The sequence below is a fragment of the Oncorhynchus kisutch genome, linkage group LG18, assembly GCF_002021735.2.
Source record: "Oncorhynchus kisutch isolate 150728-3 linkage group LG18, Okis_V2, whole genome shotgun sequence".
Taxonomy (NCBI): Eukaryota; Metazoa; Chordata; class Actinopteri; order Salmoniformes; family Salmonidae; genus Oncorhynchus; species Oncorhynchus kisutch.
In genome coordinates this window covers 21,825,374-21,852,606 of record NC_034191.2, presented here as the reverse complement: position 1 = coordinate 21,852,606, position 27,233 = coordinate 21,825,374, and the positions used below count along the sequence as shown (strand labels likewise).

The 27,233-nt window shown below is 45.6% G+C and overlaps 1 protein-coding gene across 3 annotated transcripts in view; it reads right to left on the bottom strand.

Annotated features, from left to right (window-relative positions):
- Positions 1–13: 13 nt before the first annotated feature.
- Positions 14–27,233, bottom strand: part of LOC109909227 (kinase suppressor of Ras 1) — a 60,933-nt gene continuing 33,713 nt past the window's right edge. For 2 of the 3 annotated variants that reach the window (XM_031795553.1, XM_031795555.1), the window contains 18 exons: positions 15,716–15,854; positions 15,214–15,616; positions 14,841–14,977; positions 14,557–14,626; positions 14,016–14,099; positions 13,864–13,925; positions 13,632–13,744; positions 13,326–13,506; positions 12,417–12,458; positions 11,980–12,037; positions 11,758–11,815; positions 7,224–7,460; positions 5,957–6,153; positions 5,693–5,789; positions 5,457–5,596; positions 4,773–4,904; positions 3,836–3,971; positions 14–3,610 (listed from right to left, as the gene is read on the bottom strand). In XM_031795553.1, the coding sequence (XP_031651413.1) occupies positions 3,464–3,610; positions 3,836–3,971; positions 4,773–4,904; positions 5,457–5,596; positions 5,693–5,789; positions 5,957–6,153; positions 7,224–7,460; positions 11,758–11,815; positions 11,980–12,037; positions 12,417–12,458; positions 13,326–13,506; positions 13,632–13,744; positions 13,864–13,925; positions 14,016–14,099; positions 14,557–14,626; positions 14,841–14,977; positions 15,214–15,616; positions 15,716–15,854 (2,433 nt within the window). In that variant the 3' untranslated portion in view covers positions 14–3,463. The remainder of the gene's footprint in view (positions 3,611–3,835; positions 3,972–4,772; positions 4,905–5,456; positions 5,597–5,692; positions 5,790–5,956; positions 6,154–7,223; positions 7,461–11,757; positions 11,816–11,979; positions 12,038–12,416; positions 12,459–13,325; positions 13,507–13,631; positions 13,745–13,863; positions 13,926–14,015; positions 14,100–14,556; positions 14,627–14,840; positions 14,978–15,213; positions 15,617–15,715; positions 15,855–27,233) is intronic. The other variant, XM_031795554.1, reaches the window with a different exon arrangement.

The window sequence follows — 27,233 nt, the reverse complement described above, 5'->3', positions numbered from 1 at the left end:
ACACAGAACCAAATTATGTGAGTTCAGTTTTATCGTCTTTCACTGAGGAAACCAGAAACACCTTGAATGTAGCCACAATCTGTACAAAAATATACATTCTTATGACAAAAACACCAACCCATCTTTAAGTAATGTACAATTTTTGTTTACACAGTGTTTTGTGAGGGGAAAATGTTTTAAAGCTCTACATAATTAGATGTGAAGTACCTATAATGTAATGTAAAAACATTGTACACCTAAAATAAATGTTATCTGTACATTAAATAAAACAATTCTATCTATATTTATATATTGGATACATTTATCTTTGTTATCACTGCTAACATTCAATCACTGCAGTCTTTCACAGGGTTAATCTGTGGTTGTCCAGTACATTACATTCAGCAACCAACCAAACAAACATGCTGACACAGGCACACAAAGAGTGCACAAGAGGCAAGTCAACATCTTACATTGAACCTCATTATTACTTCGTCTTGCATACTGAAGGCTACAACCTAAGTTGTAGGGTGAGACAGAGCGAGAAATAGAGAGAGGAAAAAGAGGAGAGAGGGGAAGAGGAAAATTGAAAGAAAGCAAGTGGTTAGACTAGACTGTTTGCATTAGCCACTACTAGCACCAAAATGTTAATACACAAACTGAAGTTAGGCAAAGAACAATAAACTAACAAACAACCCAGGCAGTGCATTATGGTACATATCGCAAGTTGACAAAGATACATGACTCTATATTGGTGGCACTATTGGCTGTGATACCAGTTATTCTGCTGGGTTGTCCATTCCTCTGAATACCAAACAGGCTATTCCTATGGGTTGATAAGCACCGGTTGTAACTGAGATATGTGTTATTTGTATATGTAGGGGCAGCGAGACTGCAGACCCTGACCGCAATGGTCCCGCAGGCAATGATGATGAACCCAGGGTCTTCATACGGAGAGCAAGGGAAGAAGAAGGAAGATAATGGGATAGATCAAGGAGTGGAGGAGGGAAAAAATTATATGGGGAAACAAGAGTTGATGTTTGAGGGGGGGTGGAAGTAAAGAGGAGGTGGAGGGGACCAAGGGAGACAGGGAGGGTGAAGTGGAGCAGGAACAGGTGGAGTCAGTCAGTGGTCATCCAGGAGAGAGCAGCAGCGCCCAGAGAGGAAGAGCGAGAGGGAGGGAGAGAGGAAGAGCGAGGGTGAGTGAGTGAAGTGGAGCAGGAACAGGTGGAGTCAGTCAGTGGTCATCCAGGAGAGAGCAGCAGCGCCCAGAGAGGGAGGGGGGGGAGGGAGGGAGACCCAAACAGAGATGACCACAGAGGTATGACAGAAATATTCACAGACAGGGGGACACAGGAGAGGTGGGACACTCAAGCCTCCAATCACTGCCCACAGGGAGAGGGTTAGGGGGTGGTGCTATTATAAAGTATACTCTCTTTTAAAACATGGACAGATTTAGGCATTCAGCTCTGAAATGAACAGTCACAAACCAAACAGTTTCAACAGGCTATTAAACCTTTAGTCCTGTTCAACTTTACTTAAAAATATATTTTTTGCAAAAATTCCCTATTTAAGACAACATTTCTTCTCACTGTATAAAGCTGGTAATTTGCATCACATTCATCCATTTTAGTTATTTAAATCAAAGGTCCTACAAAAAAAAACATACAGTAGGCCCAGGTTTGTCGGATGGCTACACCCCTCCACCATAAACACATTCTTATTCACACACTCATATCAACACCTCCTGTTCTCCCAGCTCCATCCAATGTGACATCACTGGAGGGACAGGGATCAACAGGTACATCCAGCCATGAGAATATATATATATATACACACATACACAGTGAGGGAAAAAAGTATTTGATCCCCTGCTGATTTTGTACGTTTGCCCACTGACAAAGAAATGATCAGTCTATACTTTTAATGGTATGTTTATTTGAACAGTGAGAGACAGAATAACAACAAAAAGATCCAGAAAAACACGTCAAAAATGTTATAAATTGATTTGCATTTTAATGAGGGAAATAAGTATTTGACCCCCTCTCAATCAGAAAGATTTCTGGCTCCCAGGTGTCTTTTATACAGGTAACGAGCTGAGATTAGGAGTACACTCTTAAAGGGAGTGCTCCTAATCTCAGTTTGTTACCTGTATAAAAGACACCTGTCCACAGAAGCAATCAATCAGATTCCAAACTCTCCACCATGGCCAAGACCAAAGAGCTCTCCAAGGATGTCAGGGACAAGATTGTAGACCTACACAAGGCTGGAATGGGCTACAGGACCATCGCCAAGGAGCTTGGTGAGAAGGTGACAACAGTTGGTGCGATTATTCGCAAATGGAAGAAACACAAAAGAACTGTCAATTTTCCCTCAGCCTGGGGCTCCATGCAAGATCTCACATCGTGGAGTTGCAATGATCATGAGAACGGTGAGGAATCAGCCCAGAACTACACAGGAGGATCTTGTCAATGATCTCAAGGCAGCTGGGACCATAGTCACCAAGAAAACAATTTAACACACTACGCCATGAAGGACTGAAATCCTGCAGCGCCCGCAAGGTCCCCCTGCTCAAGAAAGCACATATACATGCCCGTCTGAAGTTTGCCAATGAACATCTGAATGATTCAGAGGACAACTGGGTGAAAGTGTTGTGGTCAGATGAGACCAAAATGGAGCTCTTTGGCATCAACTCAACTCGGCGTGTTTGGAGGAGGAGGAATGCTGCCTATGATCCCAAGAACAACATCCCCACTGTCAAACATGGAGGTGGAAACATTATGCTTTGGGGGTGTTTTTCTGCTAAGGGGACAGGACAACTTCACCGCATCAAAGGGAAGATGGACCATCAAATCTTGGGTGAGAACCTCCTTCCCTCAGCCAGGGCATTGAAAATGGGTCGTGGATGGATATTCCAGCATGACCCAAAACACACGGCCACGGCAACAAAGGAGTGGCTCAAGAAGAAACACATTAAGGTCCTGGAGTGGCCTAGCCAGTCTCCAGACCTTAATCCCATAGAAAATCTGTGGAGGGAGCTGAAGGTTCGAGTTGCCAAACTTCAGCCTCGAAAACTTAATAACTTGGAGAAGATCTGCAAAGAGGAGTGGGACAAAATCCCTCCTGAGATGTGTGCAAACCTGGTGGCCAACTACAAGAAACGTCTGACCTCTGTGATTGCCAACAAGGGATTTGCTACCAAGTACTAAGTCATGTTCTGCAGAGGGGTCAAATACTTATTTCCCTCATTAAAATACAAATCAATTTGTAACATTTTTGACATGCGTTTTTCTGGATTTTGTTGTTGTTATTCTGTCTCTCACTGTTCAAATAAACCTACCATTAAAATTATAGACGGATCATTTCTTTGTCCGTGGTCAAACGTACAAAATCAGCAGGGGATCAAATACTTTTTCCCCCTCACTGTATATATATATATATACAAGTGAGTATATTCAGTATATCTCAAAAGGGATCCTGGTCTTTACGATACATACTCGGCTGACTTCCAGAAGTGTCCTGGGTGGGAAAGCCTGCGGTTGAGCTTCGGCAGCTTCTCCAGCATGTCAGTCAGCTGGGTGAAGGAGGGACGCTCTTCCAGCTTGAAGGACCAACAGGCAGACAGTATCTCCTACAGGATAGGAGGGAGGGGGTATTTATCTAATCCCACATCCATCCTTATGGCTATAAACACAATGTACAGTAGATGATAATCCATCCAAATGTTTTGGCTCTGGTAGTGCAATGTCAGTCTGTTTTATATCACTCACACACTGAGAATAATATTGTTTGGTTTATTATGTAAATACATTACACTAAGCTTCCCAGAGGACATCACACTGCTCTTTGACCTTACCGTAACCTCCTTGCCCAGGCTGACCTTTGCCAAGACCTTCTTTATGCCCTCTCCACTGCCCACCTGCCAGATGGTGGCCTCTGCTGGCTGGTTGGTGAGTGGCCAGCCACGGGCCTGCAGCTCATACCAAATGGTGCTAGGGATTGAAATATACTGTATGGTTAACACCTGAGTCCTAACCCTGTATACAAACAGCATACACCTACTCACACATTCATTTCATTGGGAGCCACATTTCAGCATATTTATGTATGTATCGCCCACATTTTCTTTTTAAAACATTCAGATGTCCTATATTTAAGTATACTGTACAAAAATATAAATGCAACATGCAACAATTTCAATGATACAGACAGAAATACTCCTCAGCATCCCACAGGTAAAGAAGAAGGATGTGGAGGTCCTGGGCTGGCGTGGTTACAGTTCCGCAGCTGTGAGGCCGGTTGGATGCACTGCCAAATTATCTAAAATGACGTTGGAGGTGGCTTATGGTACAGAAAAGAACATTACATTCTCTGGCAACAGATCTGTTGGACATTCCTGCAGTCAGCATGCCAATGGCACGCTCACTCAAAACTTCAGGCATCTGTGGCATTGGGTTGTGTGAGAAAACTGCACATTTTAGAGTGGCATTTTATTGTCCCCAGCACAAGGTGCACCTGTGTAATGATCATGCTGTTTAATCAGCTTATTGATATGCCACACCTGTCAGGTGGATGGATTATCTTGGCAGAAAAAGGCTCACTAACACGGATGTAAACACATTTGTGCTCAAAATTTGAGAGAAATAAGCTTTTTGTGGGTATGAAAAATGTCTGGGATCTTTTATTTCAGCTCATGAAACACGGGACCAACAGGTTGCATCTATATTTTTGTTCAGTATAAATGCAGTATCATTATTATGGCAGGATGTAAGATGAGATGAAGTTGTGTGTACCCAAATGCATAGACGTCTGCAGCATTGGAGAAAGGCAGGCGGTCCTCATGGTTCCCAGTGCCCATCCTGCGGACGATCTCAGGGGCCAGGTAGTAGATCCAGCCATGAGGGAGCCTCAGCTCATTCTCTTGCCTGGACACGCACACAGACACCCACAGATTGACAAACATACATTTTTGATCCTTCATCTGGACTGAAAAGGTGTAGAAGTATACTCCTTAGTGTGTTTAAATTTTATATATATATATATATATATATATATATATTTTGTACCCCCTCTTCTCCCCAATTTTGTCATATCCAATTGGTAGTTACAGTCTTGTCACATCACTGCAACTCCCGTATGGACTAAGGAGAGGCGAAGGTCGAGAGCCATGCGTCCCCCAAACACAACACAACCCAACCCAACCAAGCCGCACTACTTCTTGACACAAGGCCTGCTTAACCCGGAAGCCTGCCACACCAATGTGTCGGAGGAAACACAGTACACCTGGCAACCGCATCAGCGTGCATGCGCCCGGCCCGCCACAGGAGTCGCTAGAGTGCGATGGGACAAGGACATCCCAGCTGGCCAAACCCTGCCCTAACCCGGTCGTGGCTGGCACTGCGATGCAGCGCCTTAGACAGCTGCGCCACTTGGGAGGCTAGTGTGTTTAACTTTTGACAACATGTTTTTTTGCTTACCTCTTGTGGTACTCTTGTACCACTCCGGACATTCCAAAAAGGCCAAAGTCTGTGATTACCACTTTGTTTGTGTCATAGAACACATTCTTGGACTTCAGGTCCTTGTGAACGATTCCTTTAGCGTGAAGGTAGCCCATACCCTGAGGGAGAGGTCAGAGTTTAGTCATTTCAGTGAAAGGAAGAGTAGGCTGCTTACAATTGACCTTCAATTCAAGAGAAGTTGAGTAGTACCACACCTTAACAATTTCCTGAGCGATCTGCCTTGTCTTGTTGATGTCTAGCGTGTTCTTGGCATCTCTTACAACAGAGAATAGTGTCTGACCTTTGCAGAAACTGAGAGAAAACCAGAGGAAATGTCAAAACAAAGCCTTTCCTGGTTTCCTCATTTGTTAAACCAAGACACATGTAATACTTCTCATAGATTGATTCAAGGGTTCCAGCTTTTCCCTGCTCAACTCCCTTACCATCTCCACCTCCCTTTCCCACTCCCTCCCCCTAACCTGGTGATGATGGCGAGGTGTGGCGGGGCCATGCAGGCCCCCATGAAGAGGACCACGTTCTCGTGGCGGGTCTGTCTGTAGTTCATCACTTCCTTCTTAAACAGCTTCAGGTGGTCCTGGTTATTACCATCTATCTCCAGCAGCCGAATGGCCACCTCTCCATGCCAGCGCCCCTTATGAACCTTCCCCCAACGGCCCTGGAATAGGGAAGTATGTATGGGTACTTGTGTTATTAGCTATTTTTTTCTGTTCCCATTCAGGAACTCTGATTTAGTCCATTGGCCTTTTTTTAAAGGAGACATGCAGATACCAATTGACTTTGAATATGAGCCCTTACAACCCCACCTCTGTGTAGATACAGCTGTTGTCATATACACTTATTGGCCAGTTTATTAGGTACACTCATCTAGTACCGGGTCAGACACCTCTGTAGCCATGGAGGGATGCCACAATGTTCAGACGCTGTGGTGTTCCAACATTGCAAAATTGGTAGCATAGGACCTAACATGCACCAGGAAAACATTCCCCACACCATTACACCACCGCCATCAGCCTGTACCGTTGACACCAGGCAGGATGGGGCCTTGGACTCAGCATGACACAACAGGAACCGGGATTCGTCGGACCAGGCAATGTTTTTCCACTCCTCAATTGTCCAGTGTTGGTGATCACATGCCCACTAGAACCTCTTCTTCTTCATTTTAGCTGATAGGACTGTAATTCGGTGTGGTCGTCTGCTGTAATAGCCCATCCATGGCAAGGACCAATGAGTTGTGCTTTCCAAGATGCTGTTCTGCACACCACTGTTGTACGGCACCGTTATTTGCCTGTTTGTGGCCCGCCTGTTAGCTTGCACGATTCTTGACATTCTCCTTCGCCCTCTCTAATCAACGAGCAGTTTTCGTCCACAGGACTGCCACTGACTGGATGCTTTTCATTTGTCCCACCATTCTTGGTAAACCCTAGACACTGTTTTACGTGAAAACCCCAGGAGGCTGGCCATTTCTGAGATATTAGAACCAACGCGCCTGGCACCGATGGTCATACCACGCTCAAAGACACTTTAGTCACTCGGTTTGCCCATTCTAACTTTCAATCCAACAGTAACCTAATGCCTCCATGCCTGTCTGCCTGTATTATATAAGCAAGCCATGGCAACATGACTCACTGTCTGTAGGAGCGAACCATTTTTGTGAACGAGTAGGTGTACCTAATAAACTGACCGCCGAGTGCATAATTACCACCATGTAAAGCTGGAGTCATTCACCTTGCCAATGAGCTCCCCCAGCTCCAGCTGCTCATAGGGGATGTCCCACTCCTGCAGATATACACTGGTCTGGCTGGCCTTACGGGAGATGGGCCCCCTCGATTGGCTACCGGCCAGTCCGCCCCGGTAGCTGGGCAGGTCCTCTATCTCGTCCCCATCACACTCTCCGTTTGAGTGGCCCTTCTCACTGCCCTCCTTGCTACCGTTTCCCTCATCCCCTGGGTATTCCTCCTCTTCCTGAATACATAGAGACAAAGCATGCACAAATTGTGTCATGTCAATCCGAACAAAACATACAATCAGGGGGATATTCAATCAATTGCAGATTGAGATTTCTGGAAATCAGTTTCAGAAGTCTGTTCGATTTTTTTGCTGGTTTATTTGCTCACAACAGCACAGTTAGAGAGATTGGAATAAAAACTGAAACCCAAATAAAATAAAATAAAATGTATTTGTCACAGTGAAATGCTCACTCACAAGCCCTTAACCAACAATGCAGTTCTAAGAAAAATGCATGTGAAAATAAAAAATAAAAGTTAGCAGTAAAATAACAATAGCTATATACGGGGGGTACCGGTACCGAGCGTAAAAAGGAGATTGGTGGGGGGGAGGGGCAATGCAAAAATCTGAGAACCATTTGATTAGTTGTTCAGGAGTCTTATTGCTTGGGGGTAGAAGCTGTTAAGTCTTTTGGATCTAGACTTGGTGCTCCGATACCGCTTGCCGTATGGTAGCAGAGAGAACAGTCTATGACTAGGGTGTCTGGAGTCGTTGACCATTTTTAGGGCCTACGTCTGACACCGCCTGGTATAGAGGTCCTGGATGGCAGGAAGCTTGGCCCCAGTGATGTCCTGGGCCGAACGCACTACCCTCTGTAGTGCCTTGCGGTCATAGACCGAGCAGTTGCCAAACCAGGCAGTGATGCAACCAGTGGTGCAGCTGTATAACTTTGAGGATCTGAGGACTAATAGAAAAGACTAATAGAAAATCTTTTCAGTCTCCTGAGGGGGAAAAGGCTTTGTCTAGCCCTCTTCACGACTGTCTTGGTGTGTTTGGACCATGTTAGTTTGTTGGTGATGTGGACACCAAGGAACTTGAAGCACTCAACCTGCTCCACTACTCAACCTGCTCCACTACTCAACCTGCTCCACTACTCAACCTGCTCCACTACTCAACCTGCTCCACTACTCACCCTGCTCCACGCACCCCTGAGGGGCCCCCATGTTGAGGATCAGCGTTGCGGATGTGTTGTTACCTACCCTTACCACCTGGGGGGGGCCCGTGAAGAAGTCCAGGATCCAGTTGCAGAGGGAGGTGTTTAGTCCCAGGGTCCTTAGCTTAGTGGAGCTTGGAGGGCACTATGGTGTTGAACGCTGAGATTTAGTCAATGAATAGCATTCTCATAGGTGTTCCTTTTGTCCAGGTGGGAAAGGCAGTGTGGAGTGCAATAGAGATTGCATCATCTGTGGATCTGTTGAGGCGGTATGCAAATTGGAGTGGGTCTAGGGTTTCTGGGATAATGGTGTTGATGTGAGCCATGACCAGCCTTTTAAAGCACTTCATGGCCCCAGACGTGAGTGCTACAGGTCGGTAGTCATTTAGGCAGGTCACCTTAGTGTTCTTGGGCACAGGAACTATGGTGGTCTGCTTGAAACATGTTAGTATTACAGACTCAGACAGGGAGAAGTTGAAAATGTCAGAAGACACTTGCCAGTTGGTCAGCGCATGCTCGGAGTACACGTCCTGGTAATCCGTCTGGCTCTGCGGCCTTGTGAATGTTGACCTGTTTAAAGGTCTCACACCGGCTACGGAGAGCGTGATCACACAGTCGTCTGGAATAGCTGATTCTCTCATGAATGTTTCAGTGTTACTTGCCCCGAAGCAATCATAGAAGTAGTTTAGCTTGTCTGGTAGGCTCGTGTCACTGGGCAGCTCTCGGCTGTGCTTCCCTTTGTAGTCTGTAATAGTTTGCAAGCCCTGCCACATCCGACGAGCATCGGAGCCGGTGTAGTACGATTCAATCTTAGTCCTGTATTGACGCTTTGATTGTTTGATGGTTTGTCGGAGGGCATAGCGGGATTTCTTATAAGCTTCCGGGTTAGAGTCCCACTCCTTGAAAACGGTAGGATATACGTGCTCATTGTTTGTCTATCATTTTATCCAATAATTGTACTAATAGGACCGATGGTAAAGGCAGATTACCCACTCGCTGTCGGATCCTTACAAGCACCCAGACCTACGTCCCCGATATCTCCATCTCTTTCTCATGCAAATGAAGGGGATGAGGGCCTCGTCGGGTGTCTGGAGAAAAAATCTTCTTCCAGTATGGGGTGAGTAATCGCTATCTTGATATTTAGAAGCTCATTTCGGTTATAAGAGACGGTGGCAGAAACATTATGTACAAAACAAGTTACAAATAATTTGAAAAAACACACACAATAGCACAACTGGTTAGGGGACCATAAAAGAACGTCAGCCATCTCCTCCGGCGACATCTCCTTAGAGAAATAGAGAACCAGCCTTTTATTCATTTTTCTATATGGTAAAATGATCGTATCAGTATCATTGCACCACATAGTCAACTCGACTAGAGAACTCTCACTTGATCAGGTAAATGCTGCTGGGTGATTTCCCCATTGCAAAACATGGAACCGTCTTCTATTTCACTTCCTCAGCAACTACCGAAGAATGCAACCAATTTGTTGAGTTCTTCAAGGCTAAAATCAACACCATTGGACAGAACATTGTATCCTCCAACCTCAACCCCACTCTAGCTCCTACCCCACCACCCATATCTAAAAAATGAAGACTACCGGTGGCCCCCATGACCCTATTGTAACGTCAATGTTCAAAACATGCTCAGCTGCTTTCAACCTGTTCAACAATTATCTCCATACTGGACAGGTGTTCAACATTGCTGTCATCACCCCCTTGCTCAACAAAACCTCATCTCAAACTACAGGCCTATTTCCAACCTCCCATTTGTATCTAAAGTCCTGGAAAAGATAGTGGCAACTCAGCTTCACTCACACATCAGTGCTAACCAGCTTTATGAAGCTCACCAGTCTGGCTTTAGGTCCTTGCACAGTATAAATGACCTGTCATTATAAATGACCTGCTCATGGCTGCAGATACAGGATCTCCCACCATCTTGATTCTTCTGGACCTCAGTGCTGATTTTGACACAGTAGATCACGCCATTCTACTGGAGCGCCTCAGAGAGCACATTACCAATCTGTGGGACTGCACTAAACTGGTTTAACTCCTACCACTCTAACCGCAAGCAGAATATCACCCTCAGTGAGGCAAGGGGCGGCAGGGTAGCCTAGTGGTTAGAGTGTTGGACTAGTAACCGGAAGGTTGCAAGTTCAAATCCCCGAGCTGTCGTTCTGCCCCTGAACAGGCAGTTAACCCACTGTTCCTAGGCCATCATTGAAAATAAGAATTTGTTCTTAACTGACTTGCCTAGTAAAATAAAGGTAAAATTAAAAATAAAAAAATCAGAGGAGTCTGCCATAGCCTGCGGTGTCCCACAAGGGTTGGTGTTAGCACCTATCCTCTTCATGCTCCAACTTGGCCAGATCTTCAGATGGCACAGTGTCCAATTGCACTGCTACGCAGACAAAGCCTGACTGTCTGGAAGAGGTCAAATCTTAAAAGCAGAACAACTCCTTCCAACTCAACAGCAGCAAAACAAAGGCAATATTGATAGACAGCCCCCAGCAGATCAACTCCTGCATCATCCGCCCTACAGCATTCGCCATGCAGCATCCTCCCTGCCATAGACAGCCACATCATCCCACTCTCATCAGTCATCACTAATTTGGGTGTGAAATTTGACCCTGCTCTCTCCTTCAATGCCCACATTAGTCTGTTAAACGCCATTCTTTCACCTGAAGAACATCTCCCGCCTAATACCCTCACTCACAACATCTGACGCAGAAAAGCTAATCCATGTATTCATTTTCTCCAGAATTGATCATGGGAACGCAGTTCTTGACATAAACTAAAAAGTCTGCCCACCCCCCCCATTCTTGCTGAGCTCCACCTGTTCCTCAAATAATTGACTATAATATTCTCCTCCTCTTCTGAAAAACTCTAAATGGCATCTGACCCACCTACCTGTCAGACCAATTCTCCCCCATGAACCTCCACGCCCCCTACGTTCAAGCCACGTTAAACTCCTCCATGCCGTCAGGACCAGGCTCCGCACAATGGGGGACCGTGCCGTTTCCTCCCAAACACCACACCTATGGAACTCCCTCCCTGATAATGTCAGGGCTGTTCAGACTGTTGGGGCTTTTAAAGCAGGCCTTAATGTTCTTCTCTATCATCAGTCCTACCCTTCCTCCTACACTTTGATTGTTGCTGTTATGAGATGGTTAGACACACAGTACATATTTGTTTTTGAACTAGTTTATTTCTATTTAATCTTATGCACTTTGAGATTATTATTGTATAATGAAAAGTGCTTTACAAATGTAATTAATAAATGATTATTATTATTATTTCTGCCACCATTTTGAGTACTCACCGCTCCACATTCCTGTCCTTGACATGGAGGTTCTGATTGTGCCAGTTGCTGTGTGTCTCTGTGGGGACAAACATCACCATAAACAGCGGTTCCTAATTTTAACGTAACCCTGTCTAGTAGAAACTATGGTAAATTATGGTGGGACTTACAGTAGACAATGTGGGTGAAAAACCACAATATTTTAAATGGACTTTACTCAGACTCTAAGCTGTTGCCTCTTACCCAGTGTCATGGTAGCCTTCAGAGTGTAGTCCAACAGGATATGGTGAAGAGGAAACATCTGTGTGTGGGACAATGAGGATGTTGAGCAAAAGAACACAAATATCTGATTCATAGTAAAACTATTATTTAACTAACCCTATCTGTCTTCACTTCACTTCAGAGCATGCATCCTCTAAATTGTGATGGCTGCCTCTAACTCTGTCCGACCATACACAGCACCAAGCAGCATTCAGTCAGTTCACCTTTTTGTCCACCAGAGAGCAGCCATGCACTGTAAAAGCCAAAGCTATCAGCATGTAATATTATGGCTTTGCTAAAAGCTTGTCATAAAGGACAGTGGCAGATGACAACACATGAAAAGGGGATGGTATTTTACGAGTTGGGCGGGACTACAGGACACACATGGAGGGAGCGGTATTAACTCAGTGTTAACTCACCAGGGAAAATAAACTGTTGTCTAGGTTGTAAATAACAGCCAGCTAAAGGACAAGATGAGAAACAACCACCAGAGGAAAATGGAGAGGAGAGAGCGATATGATTGGGTTAGACAAGGTTAGATAAGCCACAAGCAGTTAAGGAAATGTTATAATAGGATATGATTAGTGGTAATAGAGCAAATTAAGTGTGATTATGAATTGGAGTATGATTAGAGATGTTCTATTACTGGTTTAGGGTGGATTTGGAGTTCAGTGTTGTGAGTTAGAAGAACAGAGTAGGAATCTAGAGTCTTTGGGGTGGGGGCCTGTGAGAGATACTGGAGTACTGTAGCTTTGGAGTTACATGTTTGTGGAACAGAGTAGGAATCTAGAGTCTTTGGGGTGGGGGCCTGTGAGAGATACTGGAGTACTGTTGCTTTGGAGTTACATGTTTGTGGAACAGAGTAGGAATCAAGAGTCTTTGGGGTGGGGGCCTGTGAGAGATACTGGAGTACTGTAGCTATGGAGTTACATGTTTGTGGAACAGAGTAGGAATCTAGAGTCTTTGGGGTGGGGGCCTGTGAGAGATACTGGAGTACTGTAGCTTTGGAGTTACATGTTTGTGGAACAGAGTAGGAATCTAGAGTCTTTGGGGTGGGGGCCTGTGAGAGATACTGGAGTACTGTAGCTTTGGAGTTACATGTTTGTGGAACAGAGTAGGAATCTAGAGTCTTTGGGGTGGGGGCCTGTGAGAGATACTGGAGTACTGTAGCTTTGGAGTTACATGTTTGTGGAACAGAGTAGGAATCTAGAGTCTTTGGGGTGGGGGCCTGTGAGAGATACTGGAGTACTGTTGCTTTGGAGTTACATGTTTGTGGAACAGAGTAGGAATCTAGAGCGTGCTTGGGCCTGTCATTGTGAGGGCCCGACCTGGGAAGTGGAAGCGGCTGTCTCGGGGCCCTTGGGGGCCGGGCGAGGAGTTGGGGGGCGGTGTGGCGTTGATGCTGGGGGGGTTGCTCTGCTGGAAGGGGGTGGGCGAGGAGGGCGTAGAGGAAGTGGTGGAGGAAGGGTTACTGCTGGAATCCATCTGGCTCAGCATGGGAGGGTTGTCCTGAAAGAGAGGGTTTTCAACAGAAAGGTTTCATAAATTAAGGTTCAGGACAAATTAGAGGTTCCATGTATGGTGACATTACTATTAATACACATACACACGTATGCTAAAACATTTTTTTCTACCTTTCTGGTTAGCACCTTAGGTAAAGTGCCAAACTGGATTGGTAACTCTGCCGTACGGTCAATTTGATTATTGATATCTGATGGTACGGATTCTGCCCGGCGGATTTGCGGGACTGAAATATAGGGAACAATGACTCAGTACTGAATGTACATTCTTGGGATGTACCGGGAAAAGGATCATTACAGTGTGCATTTTTTGCCGTTTTGTATGCAGGAATGGACCAGGTCTTACGTGGGAGAAAAGATATCCTGCAGGGAAGGGCATCTTTGGTACATTTGTTATGGCACTTTAACCTGGAAGCAGAGGAGAGAGTAGTTCGCAGAGGAGTAAAGAATGACTTGTGAACAAATTAAAGCGGCGATGTATGGAAGGTTTCTTCTTACTTGCAGTGTTTGCATTTAACACCAAACATCATGTTCTTCTGACACACCTGGCATGTCTGTGAGAGCCAGGATTTGGTTGAAAACCTTAGAAGGAGAGAGAGCAAAGCATGAATATATTTCAGTTATATCACAGCTTCTAATGTTGGAGTTTCCTACTGGGTAGTGGACAAACTGGGATGTTCAAGAGAAGTGTGTTGGAATTCTGTCATATCCGAAATGGTTTTCATTGGAATCTGTTATTTATTTTCCCAGAACTTTCATGCAATATCAAAATGAATAAATATACACTTTCCAGTCAGATAAACACGGGTCTGGCTGAGTGTCTGCATAACTCAAATTCTCAGGTTCTTGAGACGCCATTCTCACCAGACCGATGCAAGAAATGTTTGTGGTCTGTGCCAAGGTAGAACGCTGAGCTCAAAACCGGGATGTATTTTTTCACAGTCCCATCACAAACTCCACTAAGACCCTGAGGGCCTCTAGGGCTTAAACGATAGATACGTAAGTATGGTGTGACACAGGTCTTGATGATGTGTCCTACCTGTGTGTTACAGAGAGGCCGATATCCCTCCTCATCATCTGTGGAGACCCCCGGTGCAATGCTAGGTTATCTGGAAGGGAATGAGAGAGAGAGGGAGGGAGTGTGAGAGGAACTAGACAGAAAGGGGAACAGAGGACAGGAGCTAGAAAGTTGGAGGCGGAGGAAGAGGGAGAGAAACAAAGAGTGGGAGAAAGAAAAAGGAGAAAAGTGATGTAGTTCCAATCAAGTAGAGAGGGAAACAGAAAGGCAGAGTTCCCAGGTTCCACTGGGGCATCAGGACTCACGCTCCAGCAGCGTAGGGGTTCCTGGGAGGGTGTAGGGGGTGGTGGCTGGGCCAGGGGTCCGGGTGGAGTCTTCACACCCGTTCCCACTGCTACTGTTAATGTGCACATTCAGGAGCAGCTTGTTCTTCTTCCCACCCCTGCAGAACAAAGAGAGGGCTAGCTGTGTGGGTCACTCAGAGAACAGACACATCATTCACAGAGAAACCAACTCATTCCATAGGTTTTAACTCAAACACCCACACTTGCTATGAAAATTGTCGCTCATATTCAATAAAAGAAAACACAAAATAGCTAGTTCAATCAACAAAGGAACACAACAAAATGGCTGCCTTAATTAATTTAATTAAAGATGACATAATAGAGAAACACCCACTTGTTGTTGGGCACTGGCTCTTCTATGCGGTTGGCCAGCTGTGACTCGTGGCTCTTGCTGCGTGTGAGGGTGATATTGAAGGGGAGTTGCAGCAATTTTCGGGAGGGGGACATGCGTGGAGGGTGCTTGGCGCGTCTCTTGGAGGGAGGGGAATTGGAGAAGAGCAGTGGCGAGGAGGGGAAAGCGTCCGACATGCCTCCTGTGTAGACTTGATGCCCCTTATCGTCCACACAGGGTACGACAGTCACAGAGACAGAACGGGCGTGGGTATGCGGACTGAGGATGGAGCCACGGGGTAGTGTGGCGGGGGTGGAGGGGCGACGGTCCGGAGGAGGTAAGGTGTTACTGTCACGGCGGAGCGGCTCTGATATCCAGGTTCCTGGGTCTTCTCTGATGTCCCCACCTAAAGCAGAAGTCAGAAGTTAGAGTTACAAACAGTACTAAACTACAGAGCACACAGCATCAATAAGCACTGTTATTAATTACAGAAAACATGTCTCACTGGCACTCTTTAGGCAGGAGAGGGCAGCAGTGAGTCGGGAGCACTCCTCTGGTTCAGAGCCCAGCTGTCTCATGGTGTCCTGCACCTGACAACTGGACATCTGCAGCAAAGCATCCAGGGACAGCTTCACTGGTACAGCCTGGACACAGAGAGAGAGAGATGGAGAGAGGAATGAGAAAGAGGATGGAAGGAGACCTGAAACAGATGGGTAGAAGACTGAGACAGGGAGGTATGTGTGCCAGAGATAAAGTAAGGAGAGAAGGATGAGAGAGAAATGTGGGAAATGTGTGCGTGGTTATCCCAAACAAGTTGCTATGACATTCTACACAGACGTGCTGTGACACACTATCAACCCAACCCTTAGACAGGACTATGTCACTTCAGGGCAGGCAGGGAGTGGGGGGACATTGTGTAATATGTGACATTTGGTCAATCTGGAGGTTACTTGGTGGCTATTTCAAGTCCAATGAAAAACACTATCCTAAAAGAGATGGCTACACTGAACCAAAATATAAATGCAACATGTAAAGTGTTGGTCCCATGTTTCATGAGCTGAAATAAACGATCCCAGAAATGTTGCATACGCACAAAAAGCTTATTTCTCTCAAATGTTGTGCACAAATTTGTTTACATCCCAGTTATTGAGCATTTCTCCTTTGCCAAGATAATCCACCTGAGATGTGTGGCATATCAATAAGCTGATTAAACAGCATGATCATTACACAGGTGCACCTTGTGCTGGGGACAATAAAAGGCCTTGGTGGCCACAATGCCACAGATGTTTTGAGGGAACTTGCAATTGGCATGCTGACTGCAGGAATGTCCACCAGAACTGTTGCCAGAGAACTGAATTAACTTCTCTACCATAAGTCGCTTCCAACATCATTTTAGAGAATTTGACAGTACATCCAACCGGCCTCACAACCGCTGACCACGTGTATGGCGTCATGTGGGGGAGCGATTTGCTAACCTCAATGTTGTGAACAGAGTTCCCCAGGGTGGTGGTGGGGTTATGGTATGGGCAGGCATAAGCTACTGACATTTTATTGATGGCAATTTTAATGCACAGAAATATCCTCAGGCCCATTTCGAGACCCATTTTTTTATGCAATGTATCTTTGACCTACATATGCATATCTGTATTCCCAGTCATGTGAAATCCATAGATTAGGGCCTAATGAATATATTTCAGTTGACTGATTTCCTCATATGAACTGTAACAGAGTAAAACATTAGAAATTGTTGTATGTGGCCTCCCGAGTGATGCAGTGGTCTAAGTCTCCTGACCCCTCCTGTCTCAGCCTCCAGTATTTATGCTGCAGTAGTTTATGTGTCGGGGGGCTAGGGTCAGTTTGTTATATCTGGAGTACTTCTCCTGTCCTATTCGGTGTCCTGTGTGAATCTAAGTGTGCGTTCTCTAATTCTCTCCTTCTCTCTTTCTTTCTCTCTCTCGGAGGACCTGAGCCCTAGGACCATGCCCCAGGACTACCTGACATGATGACTCCTTGCTGTCCCCAGTCCATCTGACCGTGCTGCTGCTCCAGTTTCAACTGTTCTGCCTTATTATTATACGACCATGCTGGTCATTTATGAACATTTGAACATCTTGGCCATATTCTGTTATAATCTCCACCTGGCACAGCCAGAAGAGGACTGGCCACCCCACATAGCCTGGTTCCTCTCTAGGTTTCTTCCTAGGTTTTGGCCTTTCTAGGGAGTTTTTCCTAGCCACCGTGCTTCTACACCTGCATTGCTTGCTGTTTGGGGTTTTAGGCTGGGTTTCTGTAGAGCACTTTGAGATATCAGCTGATGTACGAAGGGCTATATAAATACATTTGATTTGATTTGATCGCTGTCCTAGCTGTGCGACTAGAGATCCTGGTTTGTGTCCAGGCTCTGTTGCAGCTGGCCATGACCGTGAGACCCATGGGGTGGAGTACAATTATCCCAGCGTCGTCCGGGTTAGGGGAGGGTTTGGCTGGCAGGCATGTTCCTGTCCCATTGTGCACTAGCGACTCCTGTGGCGGGCCGGGCGCAATGCACGCGGTCGGCAGGTGTACGGTGTTTCCTCTGACACATTGGTGCGGCCGGCTTCCGTGTTAAGCGGGCGTTGTGTCAAGAAGCAGTGTGGCTTGGTGGAGTTTGTTTAGGAGGACGCGCGGCTCTCGACCTTTGCTTCTCCCGAGTCCGTACAGGAGTTGCAGCGATGGGACAGGACTGTAACTACCAATTGGATATCACGAAATTGGGGAAAAATATTTAAAATAGTTCTATGTTTTGTTCAGTATAGCTCACTCAGAGATTTCTGAGATGAGGTACCCAAGTGCTGGACTGGTGAATTCCGGAATCTACTGGCAAGCCATGAAAAGAAGGTTTAACCCATATACCACCATCAACCCCTGTTATTTTACCACAATGAATTTTCCCACCTCTGGTCTCCCTGGCGACAGTCCATCACAGGGTTTCTGTGGTGGAGTCCTAATTACCTGGCAACCATGTGGTTCCTGCATTGTCTCCATAGTAAACGGATGAAAGAGGTCGGATGAAATGGACAAAAGGGCGCAGGAAGTGGTGTTTGGCCCAGTGTGTCACACCCCTCACACCCTGATCAGTTTCACCTGTCCTCGTTATTGTCTCCACCCCCTCCAGGTGTCGCTTGTTTCCCCAGTGTATTTATCCCTGTGTTTCCTGTCTCTTTGTGCCAGTTCGTCTTGTATGTTTCCAAGTCAACCAGTGGTTTTCCCGTTCGCATGCTTTTTGCATTCGCCTTTTTCTAGTCCTCACGGTTTTGACCCTTTCCTGTTTCTGGACATTGTACCTGCCTGCCTGACTATTCTGCCTGCCTTGACCACGAGCCTGTCTGCCACTCTGTACCTCCTGGACTCTGACCTGGTTTTGACTTTTTTGCCTGTCCACGACCATTCTCTTGCCTACCCCTTTTGATTGATTAACATTGTTAGACTCCAACCATCTGCCTCCTGTGTCTGCATCTAGGTCTTGCCTTGTGGCATGATACAGTGAGGGAGGCAGGAGACTGAGGATTTGGATATTATCTAGGTCTATTAGTTTTTGTAAAGATCTAGAGAGCCACTGAGTATACGTTTCTACAGTTGGGAAAACCTTGAATCAACTTTTTGCCTAGTTTCTTATTGTGGCATGTTCATTTCATTGTAGTACCTCACAATACTCATGGAAATAAAAAGCTATTTCTTTCCCTGCTTCACTGAAATGATGAGACCCGGTTATCAGATTTCTACTTCATAAAGCCTATTCCCAATAACCTGGCTGACCATAACGTTACTAAGTCCACACAACAATGGACCTCAATGCATTTAACATTGAGTCAGCAGCTGAGAAAAGCACTGAGACTAATGAGTCGGAAGAGAAGGATTTTCTCCAGACCCCCGACGAGGCCCTCATCCCCGTCAGACGGCGAAATCGCAGAAGGAGATCGGAGTGCCTTGTAAGGATCCGGCGACAAGTGGCTAATCTGCCTTTGCCATCAGTGCTATTGGCCAACATACAATCGCTGGATAATAAAGTGGAAAAATCTACAAGCACGTATAGCGGGTTACACACTGTATCGGAAGCATAGAACAGCGGCCTATGGTAAGACAAGGGGTGACGCTCTATGTATATTTGTAAATAACAGCTGGTGCACGATATCTAAGGAAGTCTTGAGGTTTCGCTCGCCTGAGGTAGAGAATCTCATGACAATGTGTGGACGACACTATCTACCAAGAGAGTTTTCATCTATATTCTTTGTACCACCACAAACTGATGCTGGCACTTAGACAGCACTCAATGAGCTATATAAGGCCCTAAGCAAAAACCCTCATCCAGAGGCGGCACTTCTAGTGGCCGGGGAATTTAATGCAGGGAAACTTAAATCCGTTTTACCTCATTTCTACCAGTATGTTAAATGTGCAACCAGAGGGAAAAAAACTCTAGACCACCTTTACTCCACACACAGAGACACATACAAACCTCTCCCTCGCCCTACATTTGGAAAATTTGACCATAATTATATACTCCTGATTCCTGCTTATAAGCAAAAACTGTGTGATCACACTCTCTGTAGCCGATGTGAGTAAGACCTTAAAACAGGTCAACATTCACAAGGCCGCGGGGCCAGACGGATTACCAGGACGTGTACTTTGAGCATGCGCTGACCAACTGGCAAGTGTCTTCTGACATGTTCAACCTCTCCCTGTCTGAGTCTGTAATTCTAACATGTTTCAAGCAGGCCACTATAGTCCCTGTGCCCAAGAACACTAAGGTAAATTAACACTAAGGTACCTAAATTACTACCGACCAGTAGCACTCACGTCTGTAGCCATGAAGTGCTTTGAAAGGCTGGTCATGGCTCACATCAACACTATTATCCCAAAACCCTAGACCCACTCCAATTTGCATACCGCCCCAACAGATCCACAGATGATGCAATCTCTATTGCACTCCACACTGCCCTTTCACACCTGGACAAAAGGAACACCTATGTCATTGACTACAGCTCAGCGTTCAACACCATAGTGCCCTCAAAGCTCATCACTAAGCTAAGGCCCTGGGACTAAACACCTCTCTCTGCAACTGGATCCCGCCCCCAGGTGGTAAGGGTAGGTAACAACCCATCCGCCATGCTGATCCTCAACACGGGGGCCCCTCAGGGGTGCGTGCTCAGTCCCCTTCTGTACTCTCTGTTGACTCATGACTGCATGGCCAGGCATGACTCCAACACCATCATTAAGTTTGCTGATGACACAACAGTGGGAGCAGATCAGAGACCTGGCCATGTGGTGCCAGGACCACAACCTCTCCCTCAACGTGATCAAGACAAAGGAGATGATTGTGGACTACAGGAAAAGGAGGACCGAGCACGCCCCCATTCTCATCGAAGGGGCTGTAGAGGAGCAGGTTGAGAGTTTCAAGTTCCTTGGTATCCACATCACCAAATCAAATCAAATCAAATCAAATTTTATTTGTCACATACACATGGTTAGCAGATGTTAATGCGAGTGTAGCGAAATGCTTGTGCTTCTAGTTCCGACAATGCAGTAATAACAAACAAGTAATCTAACTAACAATTCCAAAAAAACTACTGTCTTATACACAGTGTAAGGGGATAAGGAATATGTACATAAGGATATATGAATGAGTGATGGTACAAAGCAGCATAGGCAAGATACAGTAGATGATATCGAGTACAGTATAACATATGAGATGAGTATGTAAACAAAGTGGCATAGTTAAAGTGGCTAGTGATACATGTATTACATAAGGATGCAGTCGATGATATAGAGTACAGTATATACATATGCATATGAGATGAATAATGTAGGGTAAGTAACATTATATAAGGTAGCATTGTTTAAAGTGGCTAGTGATATATTTACATAATTTCCCATCAATTCCCATTATTAAAGTGGCTGGAGTTGAGTCAGTGTCATTAACAGTGTGTTGGCAGCAGCCACTCAATGTTAGTGGTGGCTGTTTAACAGTCTGATGGCCTTGAGATAGAAGCTGTTTTTCAGTCTCTCGGTCCCAGCTTTGATGCACCTGTACTGACCTCGCCTTCTGGATGACAGCGGGGTGAACAGGCAGTGGCTCGGGTGGTTGATGTCCTTGATGATCTTTATGGCCTTCCTGTAGCATCGGGTGGTGTAGGTGTCCTGGAGGGCAGGTAGTTTGCCCCCGGTGATGCGTTGTGCAGACCTCACTACCCTCTGGATAGCCTTACGGTTGAGGGCGGTGCAGTTGCCATACCAGGCGGTGATACACCCCGCCAGGATGCTCTCGATTGTGCATTTGTAGAAGTTTGTGAGTGCTTTTGGTGACAAGCCGAATTTCTTCAGCCTCCTGAGGTTGAAGAGGCGCTGCTGCGCCTTCTTCACGATGCTGTCTGTGTGAGTGGACCAATTCAGTTTGTCTGTGATGTGTATGCCAAGGAACTTAAAACTTGCTACCCTCTCCACTACTGTTCCATTGATGTGGATAGGGGGGTGTTCCCTCTGCTGTTTCCTGAAGTCCACAATCATCTCCTTAGTTTTGTTGACGTTGAGTGTGAGGTTATTTTCCTGACACCACACTCCGAGGGCCCTCACCTCCTCCTTGTAGGCCGTCTCGTCGTTGTTGGTAATCAAGCCTACCACTGTTGTGTCGTCCGCAAACTTGATGATTGAGTTGGAGGCGTGCGTGGCCACGCAGTCGTGGGTAAACAGGGAGTACAGGAGAGGGCTCAGAACGCACCCTTGTGGGGCCCCAGTGTTGAGGATCAGAGGGGTGGAGATGTTGTTGCCTACCCTCACCACCTGGGGGCGGCCCGTCAGGAAGTCCAGTACCCAGTTGCACAGGGCGGGGTCGAGACCCAGGGTCTCGAGCTTGATGACGAGCTTGGAGGGTACTATGGTGTTGAATGCCGAGCTGTAGTCGATGAACAGCATTCTCACATACTAACATGGTCCAAGCACACCAAGACAGTCATGAAGAGAGCATGACAAAACCTATTCCCCCTCAAGATTCTGAAAAGATGTGGCATGGGTCCTCAGATCCTCAAAAGCTTCTACTGCTGCATCATCGAGAGCATTCTGACTTCCTGTTATGGCAACTGCTCAACCTCTGATCGCAAGGCACTATTAAGGGTAGTGCGTAAGGCCCAGTACGTCACTGGGGCCAAGCTTCCTGCCATCCAGGACCTCCATGTGGTGTCAAAGGAAGGCCCTAAAAATTGTCAAAGACTCCAGCCACCCTAGTCATAGACTGTTCTCTCTGCTACCACAGAGTAAGCAGTACTGGAGCGCCATGTCTAGGTCCGAGAGGCTTCTAAACAACTTATACCCCCAAGCCACAAGAATACTGAACATCTCATCAAATGGCTAACCAGACTATTTGCATTGCCCCCCCCCCCTTTTACACTGCTGATACTCTCTGTTTATGATCTACCTGCATGTACATATTACCTCAATTACCTCAACTAACCGGTGCCCCCGCAATTTGACTCTGTACTGGTACCCCCTGTAAATAGCCTCGCTATTGTTATTTTACTGCTGCTCTTTAATTATTTAACTTTTTTTTAACTGCATTATAGTTTATTTACATTTTAGGATACCTGAGGATTAAATAGAAATACTGTTTGACTTTTTGGACTCCTTTGTCTGCATGTTGAACGAGTGGATTACTGAAATCGATGGCGCCAACTAAACATACATTTTGGGATATAAAGAAGAATTTTATCTAACAAAACGACCATTCATGTTTTAGCTGGGACCCTTGGGATTGCAAAGAGAGGAAGATATTAAATTTAATCGCTATGTGTGATTTTATGTTGAAAAATATGTTGATGTGGCCGCCGTCATCAAACAATCGCATGGTATGCTTTCGCTGTAAAGCCTATTATAAATCGGCAATGCAGTTAGATAAACAATCATTTAAGCTTTTAAACGATATAAGATACTTGTATGTTCATAAATGTTTAATATTATGATTATTTATTTGAATTGCGCGCCCTCCAATTTCCCTGGATGTTGTCAATAGGTGTCCCACTAGCGGGACGCCTAGCCTTAAGAAGATTTAAGGGCTTGTAAGTACTGCATTAGCATCGAATAGCCCCTGTGATATGCAACTTTTCAGGGAAGACAGGAACCAATATACACAGTCAGTTAGGAAAGCAAAGGCTAGCTTTTTTTCCTTACTTTATCCAAGATGGTGTAGCAGTCGGATGTGTGTTTGTCTTGTCCCGTCTTGTCCCATGTAAATAGTTGGTTTCCTCATTTTTTTTCATATATATTTTTAATCTCACTTTAAACATATGATCTAAATATACTTTCCTGCAACGCGCCTCACCCAATGTGGTACAGATCTGCTATTGTTATATGTTATAACTGGAACCTCCATCAGTAACTAGCCAGCTACTAGCTAGTAGTCACTTTTAGCCACAGCTAGCGGTCTTCACCTTTAGCTCGGACACCAGCCAGCTATAGCTCGGTCACTACCTGCCAGTCTGCACAAAGCGATATCAACCCAGAGCATATCGGAATCCTTTTCTCCACCATATCGCCGGATTCCTGCGGCAAACTCTGGGCCATTACACCGGATCATCACTACTAGCTAGCTGCAACCAAGTAGCTACTGCTGGCTAACGCCTCTGTACTGAAGCAAGCACCAGTTAGCCTTGAGCTAGCCTTGAGCTCGGCCCATCTCCCGGCTAGCCGAAGAGGTATACCCACTAATTCGTGGGCTACAATAGCTCTTTTGCCAATTGGCCTGGACCCTTTATTGCCAACATGGAGCCACGCCAATCTATCGCGACTGGTCTGCCGACGTAATCATCCGATGTGGTTTCAGGAGGCTTTTCCGTGGTGACGTCGCCGAAGACCCATCTGCTAGCTCCATAGTAGCGACTACCGAACAGCTCCCTGACTCACCTATTACTGCTCTTTGGACCCTATGATCACTCGGCTACATATACCTCTCTCTAATGTCAATATGGCTTGTCTTCTGCTGTTTCGGGTAGTTATTGTTTTATTTCACTGTAGATCCTTTAGTCCAGCTCAACATGCCTTAGATAGCTCTTTTGTCACACAACCAAAACATGGGGAGACCTCACCTGGCTTAACTGGTGTCTCCAGAGATGCAAGCACTCTCATCGTCACTAAATGCCTAGGTTTACCTCCACTGTACTCACGTCTGTACATTATGCCCTGAATCTATTCTACCACCCCCAGAAATCTGCTCCTTTTATTCTCTGTTCCCAACGCACTAGACAACCAGTTCTTATAGACTTCAGGCGTACCCTTATCCTACTCCTCCTCTGTTCCTCTGTTGATGCAGAGGTTAACCCAGGCCCTGTAGCCCCCAGCTTTACACCTATTCCCCAGGCACTCTCATTTGTTAACTTCTGTAACCGTAAAAGCCTTGGTTTAATGCATGTTAACATCAGAAGCCTCCTCCCTAAGTTTGTTTTATTCACTGCTTTAGCACACTCCGCCAACCCTGATGTCCTAGCTGTGTCTGAATCCTGGCTTAGGAAGGCCACCAAAAAATTTGACATTTCCATCCCCAACTACAACATTTTCAGTCAAGATAGAACTGCCAAAGGGGGTGGAGTTGCAATCTGCAGAGATGGCCTGCTGAGTTCTGTCATACTATCCAGGTCTGTGCCAAAACAGTTCGAGCTTCGACTTTTAAAAATCCACCTTTCCATAAATAAGTCTCTCACTGGTACCATTTGTTATAGACCCCCGCAGCCCCCAGCTGTGCCCTGGACACCATTTGCGAATTGCTTGCCCCCCTACTATCTTCAGAGTTCGTACTGTTAGATGACCTAAACTGCGATATGCTTAGCACCCTGGCCGTCCTACAATCTAAGTTAGATGCTCTCAGGAACCTACTTGGTACAACCCTAAATCCATAAACATGGGCACCCTCATAGATATCATCCTGACCAACTTGCCCTCTAAATACACCTCTGCTGTCTTCAACCAGGATCTAAGCGATCATGCCTCATTGCCTGCATCCGTAATGGGCCCGCAGTCAAACGACCACCCCTTATCCCTGTCAAACACTCCCTAAAACCCTTCAGCGAGCAGGCCTTTCTAATCAACCTGGCCTGGGTATCCTGGAAGGATATAGACCTCATCCCGTCAGTAGAGGATGCCTGGTTGTTCTTTAAAAGTGCTTTCCTCACCATCTTAAATAAGCATGCCCCATTCAAAAAGTGTAGAACTAAGAACAGATATAGCTCTTGGTTCACTCCAGACTTGACTGCCCTTAACCAGCACAAAAACATCCTGTGGCGTACCACATTAGCATCAAATAGCCCCCGCGATATGCAACTTTTCAGGGAAGTCAGGAACCAATATATACAGTCAGTTAGGAAAGCTACAGCTAGCTTTTTCAAACAGAAATTTGCATCCTGTAGCACTAATTCCAAAATGTTTTGGGACACCAAAAAGTCCATGGAGAATAAGGGCACCTCCTCCCAGCTGCCCACTGCACTGAGGCTAGGAAACACTGTCACCACCGATAAATCCACGATAATCAAGAATGTCAATAGGCATTTTTCTACGGCTGGCCATGATTTCCACCTGGCTACCCCTACCCCGGCCAACAGCTCCTGATGGAGGTTCCAGTTATAAGGAATAAAAATAGCAGATCCGTACCACATTGGGTGAGGCGGGTTGCAGGAAAGTATATTTAGTTCGTAGATAAAAAGTGAGATTAAAATGTATATGAGAAAAAGAAGGGAAAAAACGGCTATTTACACGGAATAAGACACGGGATGAGACCAAGACGAACACAACACACGAACGACTGCTACGCCATCTTGGAACTACACTTTAACCTCCCTAATCTTACTACATTTGCATACACTGTACATTGATTTTTCTATTGTGTTATTGACTGTACATTTGCTTATTCCATGTGCTTTTTTTATTTATTTATTTATTTCACCTTTCACCAACTGGCCTACCTGGTTAAATAAAGGTGAAATAAAAATAAATAAATGAATAAAAAGTAAGTCAGCATTTCACAGTAAGGTCTACACCTGTTGTATTCGGCACGTGACAAAAGGAATTTGATTTGACTACACAGATGTAGAACAGCAGGCCACCTTCCCCCAGCCCTCATACTGACTCCCTCATCCTCTAAGAACCACTGGCCTTCACAGCAGGGCCCAGGAGGTTCGGCAACTGGTGACAACAGACACGCCAGGTTCTATTTTTAGTCATTGTTGTCATTTTGGAAACTTTTGTTTTGCTTGACAGAAATAAACTAGCTGGACTGCACAGGTTTGGAGGAACCCACCCACCCTGGAGGAACCCACCCACCCAGTCAGTCAATGTTTTGCTATTACAGTGGGGCAAAAAAGTATTTAGTCAGCCACCAATTGTGCAAGTTCTCACACTTAAAAAGATGAGAGAGGCCTGTAATTTACATCATAGGTACACTTCAACTATGACAGACAAAATTTGAAAAAAACATCCAGAAAATCACATTGTAGGATTTTTTATGAATTTATTTGCAAATTATGGTGGAAAATAATTATTTGGTCACCAACAAACAAGAAAGATTTCTGGCTCTCACAGACCTGTAACTTCTTCTTTAAGAGGCTCCTCTGTCCTCCACTCGTTACCTGTATTAATAGCACCTGTTTGAACTTGTTATCAGTATAAAAGACACCTGTCCACAACCTCAAACAGTCACACTCCAAACTCCACTATTTGCAAGACCAAAGAGCTGTCAAAGGACACCAGAAACAAAATTGTAGACCTGCACCTGGCTGGGAAGACTGAATCTGCAAAAGGTAAGCAGCTTGGTTTGAAGAAATCAACTGTGGGAGCAATTATTAGGAAATGGAAGACATACAAGACCACTGATAATCTCCCTCGATCTGGGGCTCCACGCAAGATCTCACCCCGTGGGGTCAAAATGATCACAAGAACGGTGAGTAAAAATCCCAGAACCACACGGGGGGACCTAGTGAATGACCTGCAGAGAGCTGGGACCAAAGTAACAAAGC